The sequence below is a fragment of the Oenanthe melanoleuca genome, chromosome 1A, assembly GCF_029582105.1.
Source record: "Oenanthe melanoleuca isolate GR-GAL-2019-014 chromosome 1A, OMel1.0, whole genome shotgun sequence".
NCBI lineage: Eukaryota > Metazoa > Chordata > Aves > Passeriformes > Muscicapidae > Oenanthe > Oenanthe melanoleuca.
In genome coordinates, this window is record NC_079334.1 from 34,953,406 (window position 1) to 34,969,176 (window position 15,771).

The 15,771-nt window shown below is 43.3% G+C and overlaps 1 protein-coding gene across 1 annotated transcript; it reads left to right on the forward strand.

Moving 5' to 3' along the window:
- Positions 1 to 9,607: 9,607 nt before the first annotated feature.
- KRR1 (KRR1 small subunit processome component homolog) lies at positions 9,608 to 15,716 on the forward strand. The gene is made up of 10 exons (XM_056512572.1): positions 9,608 to 9,741; positions 9,993 to 10,168; positions 10,647 to 10,781; positions 11,027 to 11,152; positions 11,241 to 11,324; positions 11,901 to 11,957; positions 12,455 to 12,625; positions 12,791 to 12,868; positions 12,996 to 13,086; positions 14,699 to 15,716. Exons 1-10 carry the CDS (start codon positions 9,645 to 9,647, stop codon positions 14,839 to 14,841), a joined length of 1,158 nt encoding a protein of 385 aa, XP_056368547.1. The 5' UTR covers positions 9,608 to 9,644; the 3' UTR covers positions 14,842 to 15,716.
- Positions 15,717 to 15,771: the final 55 nt, after the last annotated feature.

Genomic DNA, 15,771 nt, shown 5'->3' on the forward strand with positions numbered 1-15,771 from the left:
TAATACCTTCTTAATACTAGGCATTTTAAGACACTATAGAAAAAATTATATTTTTTCACAGAGTCTTGGCAATTTTCCTGTGCTCCAATTGTTTGGTAGGTCTCTTCTGCAAGTTAATTTAATTTTGTAAGAAATATAGTCATTAACTTGACACAGGGGTTCAGGATCACCTCACCGATGTTGTATTTAAGCATTCATTGCTCACTATTTTCTTGTCCATACATTTTTAAAATTTATTTTTTCACAGCATTGTTCTGAGCACTTCAGTGGCATTGCTTGACCTCTTTTCATTCACAAGCTCTACAGAGTAATTTCTTTCCAGAATCTTATTACCTGCCACACAGATCCAGCATTTCTCATCCCTAGATGTGTGGTTTTGCACTGCCTAGTGTTACAATAGTTCTTGTTTGGGTGATCTGAGCTGAGCAAGCTCAGAGGTGCTGTGCCCTGGTCCTGCTGCCTGACTCAGAAACGTGACAGTCCATTTCATGACTCTTCCTCACTGTTAATAAGCAAGGGCTTAGTCCACTGGGTCTGTCCTTATTATGTAGTGAGGAGTTTTTGTTGATACTGGTGGGGTTTTTCTGAGATAACACCCAGCTAGCTTGTCACAACAAGTATGGATTAGCACTATTGCCTTTTCCAGGGAAACTTATAAACCGGAAAAGTAAGAGATGTATTAAACAAAGTCAGCTTGTTCTTGTGAAACAATGGTTTCAGTGATGAAATGTACTTCTTCTTGATGTGATCTTCTTGATTACTGAATTGCATATCAAGCTTCTCCATAGTTTCACTCAGGATGAAAATCTTTAAACCAGTGACTTCCTACTCATCCTGTTTAATTAGCACATCACAATCTTGTTTCAAATTTTCTATAATGCCTCCATACTCAAGAAGTTACTGAAAAAACCATTCCCTTATCTTTTGGGACATTTGGGATGTGCAAGACTTGCTCTGCTTTCTAACAGAAGCCAGCATCCTACATCCTCCAAAAGTCGAGGAAAAGCACTTTACTGAATGTTTCTATCCTTTTTTGTCTCATTTGAAATGCATTTTAATCTTCAGCTATTGGAGGCCTTCAGTCATTTTATGTTCTTGTTTTGAGTATATCTACCCTGAATAATTTTCCTCTAACAAATGGTAGATTGCCACAGTAAGAAGATGCATCTATCCAGCCTTGTTCATGAGACACATGTACTAGGGTTACCATGATGGACTTTCTCTGAGTTTGGGAACATCCTAGCACATAACTCATGCAGCTCTGGAGTGATGGGATGAACGTTGGGATGGGTGCAGCTGTGATGCTCTGTATGGGAAGCTGTGTAAGGTTCCCTCTTCCCTATAACCTAGTGGTTGTGCTAAAGGAAGGCTGGAGCCTGGCACCTGCTGCCTGCTCCACAACGGTCTGCCCATTCTACTTCCACTTTTCTTCAGAGGATGCAGCAACAACTTTGTGCTTTACAATTGTGACTTCACTTGAGAGAATTCCAAAGCACCCTGCAGCTTTCCCAAGCTGCTCAGACTTGGAGTCTCCTTGTATGACAGCCCTTTGAATTGACCACAAATATGTTTTCTCGTTATCCATTCATGTATTAAATACTCATCTCAATGATGAAATGCTTGCCTGGATCTCTCTTAATGAACAAGTGTCAGATGTTTAGCACCAGTAGACTTTATTGCTCAAAGGCACAGGCTTCTTGGAGTTCCTCTCCGTTGCTTCCAGTTCTGTCTGACTCAAAATAATGGGGAGGGGGAGAAGGAAAGGAAGAGGCTGTTCCTGTCAATGGGATTCCAGCTGGTTTGTATATAAAATCTTTCCAGGACACCCAAAATGCTTTATTCACCAGTTGGATGTCATATTCTAAATAAAACCAATTATTTGGTTGACATCTACAACCCTGCTGAGGTATGTGATAATGGTGCCCCTTGTCTGCTCAGACAAGCACATGCATTCTCCCTGCAGCCAGCAATCGAGCAGTCCTGGCCAGCCCCGGCAGCGGAAGAATGCCCCCCTATTCCCTGCCTCCTGCTCCCTCCTCCCGCCTGTCCTGGCGAGCCAAGCCCCTGAGAATACCCTGGCACAACTTCCTGGCAAGGACCATAATTTTTATGTTGCTTTTGGGCAAACTTCTATGACTCATCTTGTATTCATGCTCATCTATGGTTGGCTTTTCTAAATTTTTTTTTTCTTCGAATGTTCTGATCTGCCAAGCTGTGAGTAGTTTGCTTAACAATGTGCAATGCTTGGAGAACAGATGGGCTCTTTTCTTCCACCCAGTGGCATGCAAAAATGAAATTTTATTCATCAAACTTCAGACTGTGGCATTTTATTTGGAATGGCTTTTTTTCACAGCTACTTTGCCACCCAGCAGCTCCATTGTATTTCCTTCAGCATTGGATATAACTTAATGACAAACTCAGCACTGAGCAGTCAGCAGTCTGCATTGTGGTGGTACCTCACACAGGATTACCTCAAATTGCCCTCCTGCACAAACACATACTTAGAAAAAGTTGGTGTCCTTGAAAATGTACAGTGTAGGCAAGGAAATTGGTTTTCCAAGTGTAGTAGCAGCTCTGGAAATGGATACCCAGGTTCTCAGACACACTGTAGGGCTAACTACACCTATAGACTCCCCTTTTCCAGGACTGGTGCAAACTCACTTTTTTTAAACCTACATATTCTGCTTTAACCCAGAAAAGGCATTTTTGAGAAATAACATGATGTCTTTCCGTGTGCCATTTCATGAAAAGCTAAGGAAAAAAATAAGAAGGAATGCTTCATGCTCTGCTGCTCAACTTGTTCAGACTGCCTTTCTAGAGAGTTGACTAGTATAATTTTTTTTTCAAATTGAAACTGTTTTGCCACCTTTAGTACCAAATGGCACTTTGCTTAAATGCATGATGCTCATTTCCATGAAATACCAAGGGGAATGGCTGAAATCAGAGCTAGCCTAGGACTACTGAAAAAGTCACATCTAGGACTGCTGCATTCCATACACTCAGTCCAAAGTGCTCTGGAAGCCCTTATGGCCATCTGTGCAAAGAAGAAAGAGTCTGTTCTTTAGCTGACTGACATACTTATTTCCCTGTAGGTAAAAGAAAATAGATGTAATAGCTTGGACATTCCCATATGTTGCTGGTGAATCTCAGTTTCTTGAAGCTGTTGATAACTGGTGCAATCTTGCCTAGAGCAAGAGCAGCACACAGACATGATAGGTTTTTGTGAGCTTTAAAGATGGATTAAAGCAGAATATTCACAAAGGCTAATTAAGCAATAACAGCTGCTATTCACAGGTCATTCTGCAGGCAGTGGGCAGAGGGAAGCTCCCCTGGAAATGACTCAGAACACATCCCTACATTAAACTCTTGTTCTGAATCACCTCCTGGGAAAGCCTCTGCTCCTCTCCCAGATGCCCATCTCCACCATTTCACATCATTCATCTTTCCAGCTGTGTCCCCTGGGCTCCTCTGCTGTCACTGTGGACACAGACCAGGGGAAATTGCTGTGAAATCTATTGCAGGTGGAAGGATAAGCGTGTTGTAAATGGCTTCACAGACTCAGATGGGCTTTGATCTTTCCAGTGATATAACACAGCTTGCTAAATTCTGTGTTTTGAAACTCACTGCTAATATTTTAAAGTGAAAAACAATAACCATATGGGATTTAGCAATTCGCATGCCAGGTTATGATGAGCTGCTTGGTTTGTCAGTTCCCAGCTGTTCCTTTGAAAAATCACCAGGGGATTTCCTCACTGACTGGGCTGCCAGCTATCCTGGGGTGAATACAGGGGACAAGAAGTTTTGTATTAGATTTTATGGGCTGGAGCCTTCAGCATGCCACAATCCCTCTGACCACATGAATGTGAACCTGACAAACTGACTCATGAATCCTGGTGTTTAAGGGGAAAGAGCTCTCCATGGACACAAAGCTGGTGAAGGAATATTTCAGACACATATCCTATGGCACAGAGAGGTAGGAGGATGGAAGATATGTGGGAGTAGGACTCCTCTGGGGCTCATCCTCTGCCTGCTGGCTTCCTTTGAGCCTGAGTTACAGCTACAGCAGATAGGTGCTTTTACAGCTTCTAGGGACAGCTGTTCATCACCTACAGCTACACATGTTTACTGACACATACGTCTAACAAGGACGAGAACTGAGGTTTTATGTGCTCTGTGGCACAGAAAGTGTGAGAATGTTCAGGGTGAGCCAGTGGGCTGTTGGCATGCCCTTCACCCAAGAGAGCCTTATCAGACTTTGCCTCCTGTCTGGCACTGACAGCAGCAGTGAACTCGCCCACACAGCCTGGCTCAACTCAGTGCAAGGAGAAGCAGTGTGTTGGCTGTAGAAAGCTCTGTATCTCAAAATTAATTTGCCTGTGGTTCTGCTGACACCTTCTGATTATGCTGTTCTCCCAGTAAAAGAAAGGGTGTGCTGAAATCAATTTCCCACCCCCTATTCCACTGCAGATAGAAGACAAAAGATATATTGCTAATTAAAATGTTCTAATCTGCTGGAAAGCAGTTTTGTAGGATTGATTTGAATAAAAACTGATGATGCAGCCCCCTCAGATCACTGGGAAACGACCTCTCTATTATGAAGTCCCAGAATAACACAGCCAAGCAATCTTGATTTCCCAATATCTGTCAAAGGAAGAACTTCTTAGTTAGTTACAGCATATAATATGGATATTCCTGAAATGTCCTCTGCTTAATGAACAGCTGATATTGGCTAACCTCACAGAAATAAGAGAGAATTAGTACCAGCTGCAAAATGCATTCACTGGATAGTGAAACTGGCAGTTGGTATTATGCCTGCTATAAATATTTTTAATTAAAAATTGTTTTCTGTCTCTTCAATTGGTATAATAGCGATAATGCTTACTGAGAGTTACTGAAGATGTAATAGGATTCCCCTTCGTGTATAGCAGAGCTATTTATTCTGCTGTAATATTGCTATAGTGGAAATCTGCATAATAATGTCCAGATTCTAGTGCAAGAGAAAAATAGACTGCGGGAGTGTTTCAGAATAAGGCACATGAGCAGGCAAATTCCTAAATAAAAACCATGCTCAGACTCTGCTTTCTCAGGTATGACTTAGAAATTATTATTTAAAATTATATTAAAAACCTTTGTGGGGGGAGAGGGGGAATTTTCAGCTTCAACCCACAGCCCTGGAGTATTGTATGCCTGTAAGAACAGGTTTTCTCTTTGCATGCTTACAGAGAGCAGTACAGCAGATCCTCTTGTGCTGCTCTGGCACAGATGCCCTGGCAGCCAGATAGGGGTTGGGGGTGCTTCTCCTGCCCTCATTCAGAAAGGACCATCCCCTTTGCCCTTGTGCAGGGGCTGGGAGAGGCACTGGCAGAGGGGACTCTTCAGTGCTGCAGCAGACCCGAGCCTCTGGGCACCTGGTCTCCACTTGGTGCTCTACTGCCATGACCACCCACAGGTGATGAGGGACACCTCCTCCTTCAGGGAGTCAAGAGGCATTAGACCAGCTATGCTGGCAGGCACAGCCCATGTTAGTCATTACCTAAATAGGATGGACGACAGCTGGAGAAATCTGTTAGCTGTCCCTACTGGGCCTTTGGGAACTTGTGCCTGCTCTCCACACTGTGTGGGAGACTTTCTAAAGCTGATGGGACCAGTTGCTTTCTCATCCCCACTTGACTCTCTACCCCTCTGAGGCTTTGGACCAGTATAATGATATAGGCATTTTCTCCTCAAGCCCTGCCTTCATCCTCCCCAACTCCCAATACACCTATCCCTGACCAGCATTCACCTTCACTCTGGTTTTTAGTCTCCTCTGCATATCTCAGAGGTCCTGGTGCAGCTTGCCTTGGTCTGGTGTTTACTTTCTGACAATTCCCAGAGGCTCAAGTCAAGACAAAAGCCTCATTCTGTCAATCACTGTATGAATACAAGATTAGGCACATTCCCTGCTCTAAAGACCTTTTGATCTAAACCTGCTGGTTTTATTTCATGACACTAAATTCCTTTCCCAGTTTGGCTCTTCTCATCCTTTTCTTACCCCTAAACTGACAGCAATTTTATTGCAAGCAAGTAATTTCCCAGACAAAGTTATGGTCTCTTTTACCAATAGGTTCTTCCTTCTTATTATGAGTTCTTTCTGCCACAAATTTGCTTTGCTTTGCTATTCCAGCCAGTCCTTTAAGATGCATTTATGGTTTACAGTCCTTTTCCAGCTCCTTGCTACTCCTAGGGTTCAGCAGGTACTGTCCTCTCTGCTCTCTTTCAAGGGGAAAGATGAACTCTGCTTGCTGGGGCATTTCCCAAGCTCTCCACAGAGAATGCAGCAGCCCTGCTGCAGTGTGCCCCTGCCTGGCTGGGTTTGCAATGGACACCAACACCATCATCAGTGAGCACCTCTGTAGATCAGTGGATTCCGAAGCAAAGAGGAGCAAAACAAAACTAGAGGAGTGACTCACACCAGTGCCCAGTGAGATAAAGGAAGGGAGAGAGGGAAACAGAGAAATGACACCACGACCTCATCCGCCTGAGGGCACAGGGGTCATGTTAGCCAGGGAATGAAATAAAATGGACTTTTCTGAGGGTGGCTGGGCAGGGGGAGTTTCTGTTTGATTATTTTAATTCTTCCAGACTCCCTCCAAGGGTCAGGGCACCTAATTTTACTCCAATAATGAAAGTACTCTATTATGAAAAAGGACAACACATGATTATTTTTTTCTCCATCCAATCCAATGAATTGGTTTTTGCAGCAAGTGTGAATGCTATTTTGACCACTTGACAGGTTTTCTATGAAATACCTGATAATTTAAGAGCCTGTTACACCAGGAGAAAATCTCACTCGCCTCTGTGCCTGTTTCTTGCCCTGTTGTAAACTAAAAGAATTAAGAACACCCTAAGCCAAGATAAATTAGAAAAACAATTCTCCAGTTATTTGAATCAAAAGGCAGTATTGATTATTTAATTACATAGAAATGATCCAGATGCTTAGCATTTACTACAGATTAATGACTGTCCCAGAGCAGTTAATGGCCCTTCTTGCTGCCATCAACAAAAGCTGCTTATTAATCCCTGGAAAATGGCTTGCATAACAATCATAACCTGCTGTTAAAAGTTTATAAATAGATAAAAGTGTCACATGGATTTACGAGTGCTAAGGCTGAATGGGATCTGTGTGGCACTTCTAGCAAATGAATGCCATGTGCATGAGCTCATCTGATTGCTTGAATTATCACAAAATCCCAAGTTGCTCTTTTGGATTGGAAAATGGCACGTAAGAAAGTGCCAAGTGGCTGGAGTCCTATCTACTGACTAGGAAATAATTACTTTGCTGCATAATAAAGAGGCACCTTCCTTCTAACAGCAGTGTTCTGCCCTTTTTATCGTATAAGGGAGGCTGTGCTGTTTCATTCCCCACCAGATGAGCAGTAGCTGGTTATTGCATTTGAGCTGTGAATAGTAAAAATTATATACACATGCCATTGTCTGCAAAAGCAAGGAAGGTCTGTGTGAGCATCTTGTTCCTGTTAAGAATTTAGGGAAGTGGCTTCCCTGTATCCAGCCAGACCGCAGACACTGAGGTAAGAGGACAGATGAGAAATTACTGTCTCCTTCAAAGAATCAGACAGAAGGGGACCTGATGGTCCTTCTCAAATCACACCTTCCAAGCCTGATAGCATTACTGCTTCTACTTTCTGTTATTGCCAGTGTATCTGTCTTGACTGGGCAAAGACACGCTTCAGTGCAGCACTGGACCACAGAGGGTGGAAAAAAAGCCACAGGGCCCCTGTCCCATGTTCCTTACCCACACACCATTCATTCACCCCAGCACAGAGGCTCAGGGGCTCAGTGACCCCCTGCAGCAGCAGCTGGCCAAGGGGCTGGGATGCAGGAGAGGAGAGGCACATGAGTAAGCTGTCACTGCCGCTCAGAGGGGTGGGATGTACACGTGGAGACTGCACTTCTCAGGAGCTTGGCAGGCTGGAGGCTGCAGCCTGTAATTCTTCTTCACACTCTCAACACGCTATGGACTGCAGCCTCTACCTCTCTCATCCCATCGGGACCTTACTGCCATTTCTTTGGTGGGCTGCACCACAGGAGTCGTCAGACATTAAACAAGAGCAGAACCAAACTAATCATCCTCCCTCAAACTCTTTCCAGCCCGTGGCCAGGTTTCAGTGAGAGCAATCTGTGCGCTTCACTGCACCGCGCCGCCTCCCCAGGGCCCCCGGCGCTCCCTCCACCGCCGGGTGCCTTAGTCGTGTGCTCAAAGGCTGACCGGCACACAGCCCCAGAGCCTCCGTGTCCAAGAGCCGAGGCAAATTCGCCTCCCTGCGCTCGTCCGGGGCACGGAACCTTCCAAGGTCAATGGCATTCGGCATCCCAAGCCCGGTGCCGGGCGGGCAGGCTCTGCGGGCGGCGGGGGAGCACATTCCGCACCGCCGCCATGGCTCCCTCCGGAGCCGTCGCCCCGCGGAGGCTCGGCCCCGTGCGGGAGGCTCGGCCCCGTGAGGGGGGCTCGGCCCCGTGAGGGAGGCTCGGTCCCGTGAGGGAGGCACGGCCCCGTGCGGGAGGCACGGTCCCGTGAGGGAGGCTCGGCCCCGTGAGGGAGGCTCGGCCCCGTGAGGGAGGCACGGCCCCGTGAGGGAGGCATGGTCCCGTGAGGGAGGCTCGGTCCCGTGAGGGAGGCTCGGCCCCGTGAGGGAGGCACGGCCCCGTGAGGGAGGCACGGCCCCGTGCGGGAGGCTCGGCCCCGTGAGGGAGGCTCGGCCCCGTGAGGGAGGCACGGCCCCGTGAGGGAGGCACGGTCCCGTGAGGGAGGCACGGTCCCGTGAGGGAGGCTCGGCCCCGTGAGGGACGCTCGGCGTGGCGCGGCGGCCGGTGCCATCTAGCGGGATCGGGCACGGACAGCCTGCCTTCCCTCCCACAGCGCCCTCTGCCAGCCTCCCCTGCCCGCTCCTTTCCCCTGGCCGGGAGCCGCTTCCGCTCCCCGCCTGCAGGATGCTGGCGGACGGGAATTCAGATGGATGGTTGAAAGCTCGCAGCAGCTCGGTGTCAGGCCTGCGGACGGAAAGGACCCTGCGAGTCCGCAAAGGGCGGCCGAGGGAAAACTGCAGCCACGTCCGAAGGAAAGCTTTTGGGAGGCTTAAAACGGATTTTAAAGTTAGTATTTTACTTAGGTATAGATCAGGTGATAGAAATCTCTTTCTCATCATTTAGGTAATTAAACATCGTTTTGATGAACACCTGCCAAAGACAACACTGTGCTGCCCCAGGGTGTTCTTGCTCTTAAAGGTCTCCTCCAGTTTTTCACCCTATCGGCTTTTCATATTTTTCATATTTTTTTTCAAGAGAGCGGAGAGGCACATTCTTGCTCTTTCACTGAAGGAAATGCTCAGCTACAGGTATAGGACGGAGGACGCAGAGCATCCCTCAGAAAACCTTAAATTACTTATTTATTAACCAGATTCATCAGCTGAATAGTAGGTTATTCAGCTGAAAAAGCAGGCCTCACTTTTCTTTAGTTCGGAGCACCGAAGTACCCGCGGCATTCCCGCAGGTTTTCGGGCGCAGTCCGGCCGGGCCGTCCCGCCCCGGGGACGGGCGGAGTTCCGGCGGCAGCGCGCGGCCCCGCCCCTTCCGGCGCGCGCGCGGACATGGCGGCCGTGCCCCAGGAGGAGGAGGCCGGGCCCGCGCCGGGCCCCAAGCGCAGAGAAAAGCAGAGGAACAAGAACAAGAAGAAAGCGGCGCCAGGTGGGGCGGGACGCGGGGCCGTGCGGGGCTGGCGGCTCCACGGGAGGGCCATGGGGCGCTGCGGAGGGTAGAGGCGGCGGGTGGGTGCCTGTGTGTGGTGTGGTGTGCCCGCCCGCCAGGTACTCGGCCTCCTCGCCTCAGTCTGTGCCTTGTTCTCTGTAATACACGTTCATAATCATCTTGTATATACCCGAGCAACAGCGCATATCTCAGCTGCGGATTTCTTAGCTTCTTTTCCTTTTTAATAACAGTTGATGAATCTGAACTCCTCACTGTGCCAGATGGATGGAAAGAGCCAGCCTTTACAAGAGAGGATAATCCCAAAGGGCTGCTGGAAGAAAGCAGTTTTGCAACACTGTTCCCGAAGTATAGAGAAGCCTACTTGAAAGAATGCTGGCCACTTGTCCAGAAAGCTTTGGGTGAACATGTATGAATTCTTAATAATTGTGATACTGCACGTATCCTTTAGGGACATACAGGTCTTACTTTAGCTAAAAAAACTAGTGCAAGCTGCTTTTCTCATACTATATTTGTACATTTCTACTGTGCTTGCATTTTGAATTATCAGTGTCATATTTTGTCATCAAAATTGGTGAAGAACTGTGTAGCCAGACTTCACAAATCTTTACAAATATTGTCAGCAAAGTATTTGCAGCAGCAAATACCTCATCATCCAGGCACTGACAGCTTTGTTGTGCTTGAATTCAGGGAGATGACAGAAGTGGTGCTTTGGGCCTTGTGACACATATGCAATCTGGGTTTTGTCTCTTGTGTGTGTGTGAATTTTCTTGAACTAAAAATCACTTAAGAAATTTTGTGAAGTAGATCTACATTCTGTTAGTTAACTGCTTACTGCCAAAACTGAATTGTGATATTGATCTGGTGTTTCTTTCCAAATACTGCAGTATGTGAACGCAGCGCTGGATCTAATTGAAGGAAGCATGACTGTCACTACTACTAAGAAGACTTTTGATCCATATGCAATCATTAGGGCCAGAGACTTAATAAAACTTCTGGCAAGAAGTGTTCCATTTGAGCAGGTCTGTAATAAATCCTGAAAATTTTAATCCATCATAATGCTTATATTTTGTCTTAAATTCTATCATAATACTTAAACAATACTAAGTTTTAAAAATGCGGGACTTGCATGTGAGTCAAGTAAAATAAAATATATATTTAAAGTAAATATTTCTGAAAGTAAGGGGAGAAGAATAAACTGAAGTATTCTCTTGACTCTTGTGAGTAATGCATTTGAATTCAGATGATATTGCCTGCATCTTTTTAGGCAGTTCGTATCCTTCAGGATGATGTTGCATGTGACATCATTAAGATAGGCTCTCTGGTGAGGAAGAGAGAGACTTTTATAAAAAGAAGAGCACGGCTTCTTGGGCCAAAAGGATCTACTCTGAAGGTATTTCCTATAGGTGTAGTAACCAGATAATACTGAGACCCAAATTTGTGTCAGGATTATACTAATTTCATTTCTTCTTTTGGTGTAGGCTCTGGAACTGTTAACAAACTGTTATATTATGGTGCAAGGCAACACTGTTTCAGCTCTTGGACCCTTTAGTGGGCTAAAAGAGGTAAGATGAGATAGATGAGCCCTTGGTGTAGCAAACACAAACTTCTATGCCCAGCTCAAGGATGGGCAATACACAAAATCTGGCAACCTCAGCCGTGTGTTAGTAAGCTACATTTGCATCAATGTCCATAGCATTATCATCTAAGCTGCTGAATTTTTAGACTCTAAGATCTTTCTGTTTGGAAGAAAAAGCATCTATATGTGTTTTAATAACTATGTGGGAGAAGAATGCTTGTCAAAAAAAGTTCCTCATGACACCAAAAGATCCATAGTAGCATGAATATAATATAATGTTTGTGGGGCCTGCTGGAGTCTGTTAGAAGCATGACAATATTATTGGCAGTTTTGAACTGCTGTTCCTTCCAGTTAAGCCTCTGCTTTACCTTTTTTAAAGGCTAGACTCAATGATCTTGGAGGTCTTCTCCAACCTTGATGTTTCTGTAATTTTAAGTCTTACTACTTCGGGGAGACAGAGGTGGGGAGAGGAAGCATGATACTTTATAGCTGATATTTTAATTGATTAGCATGTGAAATACTTGCTGAGTTTTATGTTATTTTTCTTTTGTATTCAATACAGGTTAGAAAAGTTGTTCTGGACACAATGAAGAACATACATCCCATATATAACATCAAGGTTAGCGTGGTCCACTGTGCATATTCATTTACAAGAAAATACTATTTCTTCCCAGAGGGTTGTATATTATTAACTTACATGTTTCTGTGTGGTAATCTATTTTTGAGAATATCTGTAGTGTGCTGCTTTATAAAAACCACTGACTTTGATAGCCATCATTTTACTAGGACACATTGCCATAACAGCATTATGGCAGTATCTGCAAAATCAAAGGAAAAGTGTGTATAAACTTTCCCCTTTGATTGTTGGCTTGACACTTGCTCATTTAAACTGAAGCACCTTCTCCAATGCATTCTGTCCCTGTTTTGAGACATCTTTCTGGTTCTGTTGTTCATAATTAAGCCCCTCTGCTCTTACTGAAGTGAGATGTGGAAGGTTTGGATGTAGCCTATTTCCTGTAAGAAAGTCTACTGAAGCTTCTGTTTTGGATCTCTTGACTTCTACTGTAATACTCTTTTTTAAAATAACTTCTTTGTGATGTTCTGAAACTACTGAAGACTTTGATGATCAAAAGGGAATTAGCAAAAGATCCTGAACTGAGGACACAAAGTTGGGAAAGATTTTTGCCTAAATTCAAGCGGAAGAACTTGAAAAAACGCAAGGAGCCCAAGAAGAAAAATACTAAGAAGGAGTACACACCATTCCCACCTCCACAGCCAGAAAGTCAGGTCAGTTGAAACTTTATTTGGTTTTGCAGGAATATAGCACACCTGAAATTGTGTTCATAAAAAGAAATGGGGATACTTTTTCTGCCATGGTTTGATACCCTGATATTACACATCTGGGTTATAATGCATAATTAACTAAGGCTTCTTGCTGCTTGCCTTACACAGATTGATAAAGAATTGGCAAGTGGTGAATACTTCTTGAAAGAAAGACAGAAGAAACGCAAGCAAATGGAAGAGATAAAGGTAAAGCTGTACTAATCCAGAGTCCAGTTAAAAAGCATTTGATTGCTGACTTGGAATCTGATTTCTTTTTTTTTTTATTTTTTTGCCCTGTGGTATTGCTACTTGACCCTTTTATTGGTAACTTCAGGCAAAGCAAGCAGATGCAGTCAAGAGAAGACAAGAAGAAAGAAATAAAGCTTTTATCCCACCAAAGGAAAAGCCAGTTGTGAAAAAGAAAGGTAACCATTTTTTGTGTGTTCTAAAACCTTCTGTTGTCAATTTCTAGGCTGAGTGATTTTGCAAATACAGCCTAGAGAAAAGAAAGGTCATGCAAAAAAAATCTTGGTGGTAAGATCCATGCTCAGAGTTGCCAGGAACAGCAGAAAGATCATCTAGCCAATAATTCCATACCTATAAAATCGCAGTTCTCCATGTAAGAGTCAATCTGAATTGGTTTTTCTAGCTTCATCAATTTTTGTCTTTCAGTTTTACAGTGAAGCTGCCATGAGACTTTTATAATGAAGTAAACAGACAGCAGTACTTGAAACACTTAATGACAACTTTGGTACAAAATAGGGTAAATAGCTTTTCTAAAGGTTAAAGTAAAACCACAGTATGGGCAGAGTAAGAGCTTATGTTCTCAAATGATTTATTTTTTAATGCACTACAGAAGTAAGTCTTTAGTTCTCACTGATTATGGTTTATATTCATAGTATTAAATATACTATTAGTTATACTACCTACATATTATTACACTATATATTACACACTTTCTTATGAACTTTAAAGCTTGTGTTTTGTAGCATTGATACAGTACTTTCTTTTGTTGTGATGGCAGTAAATTTCCAGTGATCCTGTTGTTTGCACTGTGTCTCAATTATGGTGCTTTTCTAGCTGCTGTGTGTTTTGAGCTGAAATCTTTCAGTCTTCCAAGGACAGATGACAGGAGAAGTTTGTATGGTACCCACCATTAGATTCAGGAATTAACTGTGCGAGGTGGTGGAGTTACCATCCCTGGATGTGGCATTTGGTGCCATGGTGTAGTTGAGGTGTTAGGGCATGCGTTGGACTTGATGGTCTTGAAGGTCTCTTCCAACCTAGTCATTCTGTGAATTCTGAGATAGGAAAGTTAGATCCCAACTCATGACTACTTGTGCTCAAAAGAGAAAATACCATCACGTGTGTGAACATAAGAGTAGGTTATTCACATTACTCAGCACCACATGTTTAACTTCAGTACTCTGAAGAAGCTTTTAATAAAGGTTTTCATGCAGGGGTCAAAGATCTACATCATATTCCCCCAACCCACCTTTCCTCATCCTTTGTCTGACAGTGGCCATTAATGGATGGCCACAGAGAGAGTATAAGGATGGGACAGGCATGTTTGGGATCTGAGCACTTTAGTTACTTGCAGAAAGACAAAATGCATTAAAAGCTTCTCTGCATATAAGCACTCAGCAGTTAACTTTGTTTCTTGTGCAAGACCAATCAAGCCTGTATCTCAGAGCGTGAATGTATTAATTCCAGAGGAGTACATCTGTGTTCTGAGGAGATGATAACAGTTTGTATCTCTGTCGGGTGTGGCATCTGTGTTCAAATGTTGTTGTACGGGATTTTTTTATATAATTATTCTTCAAATTCTACTGAGTAAGATTTGTAGATAATACTAGCTTCAAAAAAATTATTATTAGAATAATCTATAAAATTGTTAGTGAACATAAAATGAGTCCTAACCAATGCCACAGGATGCAATTTACTGTGTTTATATATATATGTAGTCTTCTTGTAGACTGTTAACATTTTTCAGAAGTAAAATTCATGTCTGTTACCTTTGTATTTCTTACTGTGTAGCCTCCACTGAGAAAAAGATTGATATTGAAGCCATCAAAGAAAAGGTAAAGAATGCAAAGAAGAAGAAATTAGGAGCACTCCCTGAGGAAGAAGTAAAGTTAAAAATGGCAGCAGATGAAAAGAAAAAAAAGAAAAAGAAGTAATTCACCACCCAAGATGTTTACTTGTCACCTCTGATAATGAACATTTTTACACTTGGAAGATGGGAGATATTTTGTTGTCAGTATAATATGGACAAGAAAAGACTTAAGTAGAACGACCATTCTCTTTTCCTAAGTACAGTTTATTTAGTGGACCTACAATAGCTGTACAGACTTAGCGAGGTTGGTGAAGAAAAGATGTGCTACTGTGTTGTTTGAGAAAGTTAATGTCTTTGGATAATACCCATCTGTCTAAAGGGAAGGTTTCACAAAAGAAACACTGAGGAGTGTGATGTGGAGTGTTAAACATTTGGGTCAGAGAACTCTGGGAGGTGAAAGCTCAAGGTAATTCTGTGAAAGACTACTAGACATATGCAGCCTCAACTTGTTGTGATTACTTTTGCTAAATGGGCTTATTACTATATTGTGCTTTTATTTTTGTAAAAGCTGATTATATTTGTGTGTCTTGTCTCAGTATTAATAAACTATTTTAATACAATGTTCTTAAATCCGTAGTTCATCTACTGCACCACCTCCGTTGTGTTGTCCAGGAAACAAACTCACAGTTTCATTTGAAAATCAGACAAACCATAATCTTCATTGCATACATTAATAAACTGTAATTATCCTGATGGGTTTTTCACAGAATATGGTACAAAGTAAGTGTCTTTACTTAGGGATTTTGCTGTAGGGAAAGCAAAAAATTGTTACTTACCTTTAAATATATTCTTAGTTTATTTCCTCCTTGCAAGAATGTCTTAAAAAATTGTGTTCCTCTTTTAATTTTTTTTTTAGGCACTTCGCCTATTTTAAAGGAAGTTTAGAGGTTTTTCAATTTCCTGAAACTGAAATGTGATGAAATAAAGTGCACCAGCAGAGCAGCTGTTGCTTATTTCATACTTCTGAGATTAAAGATACAAGTGTAATGAGGAG

Excerpts from the sequence above, each read along its gene's own strand:
- KRR1 (XM_056512572.1), top strand. The coding sequence starts at position 9,645 with ATGGCGGCCGTGCCCCAGGAGGAGGAGGCCGGGCCCGCGCCGGGCCCC. Across the intron at positions 11,325-11,900 it reads CCTTTAGTGGGCTAAAAGAG|GTTAGAAAAGTTGTTCTGGA; the intron begins GTAAGATGAGAT and ends TATTCAATACAG. Across the intron at positions 13,087-14,698 it reads GCCAGTTGTGAAAAAGAAAG|CCTCCACTGAGAAAAAGATT; the intron begins GTAACCATTTTT and ends CTTACTGTGTAG.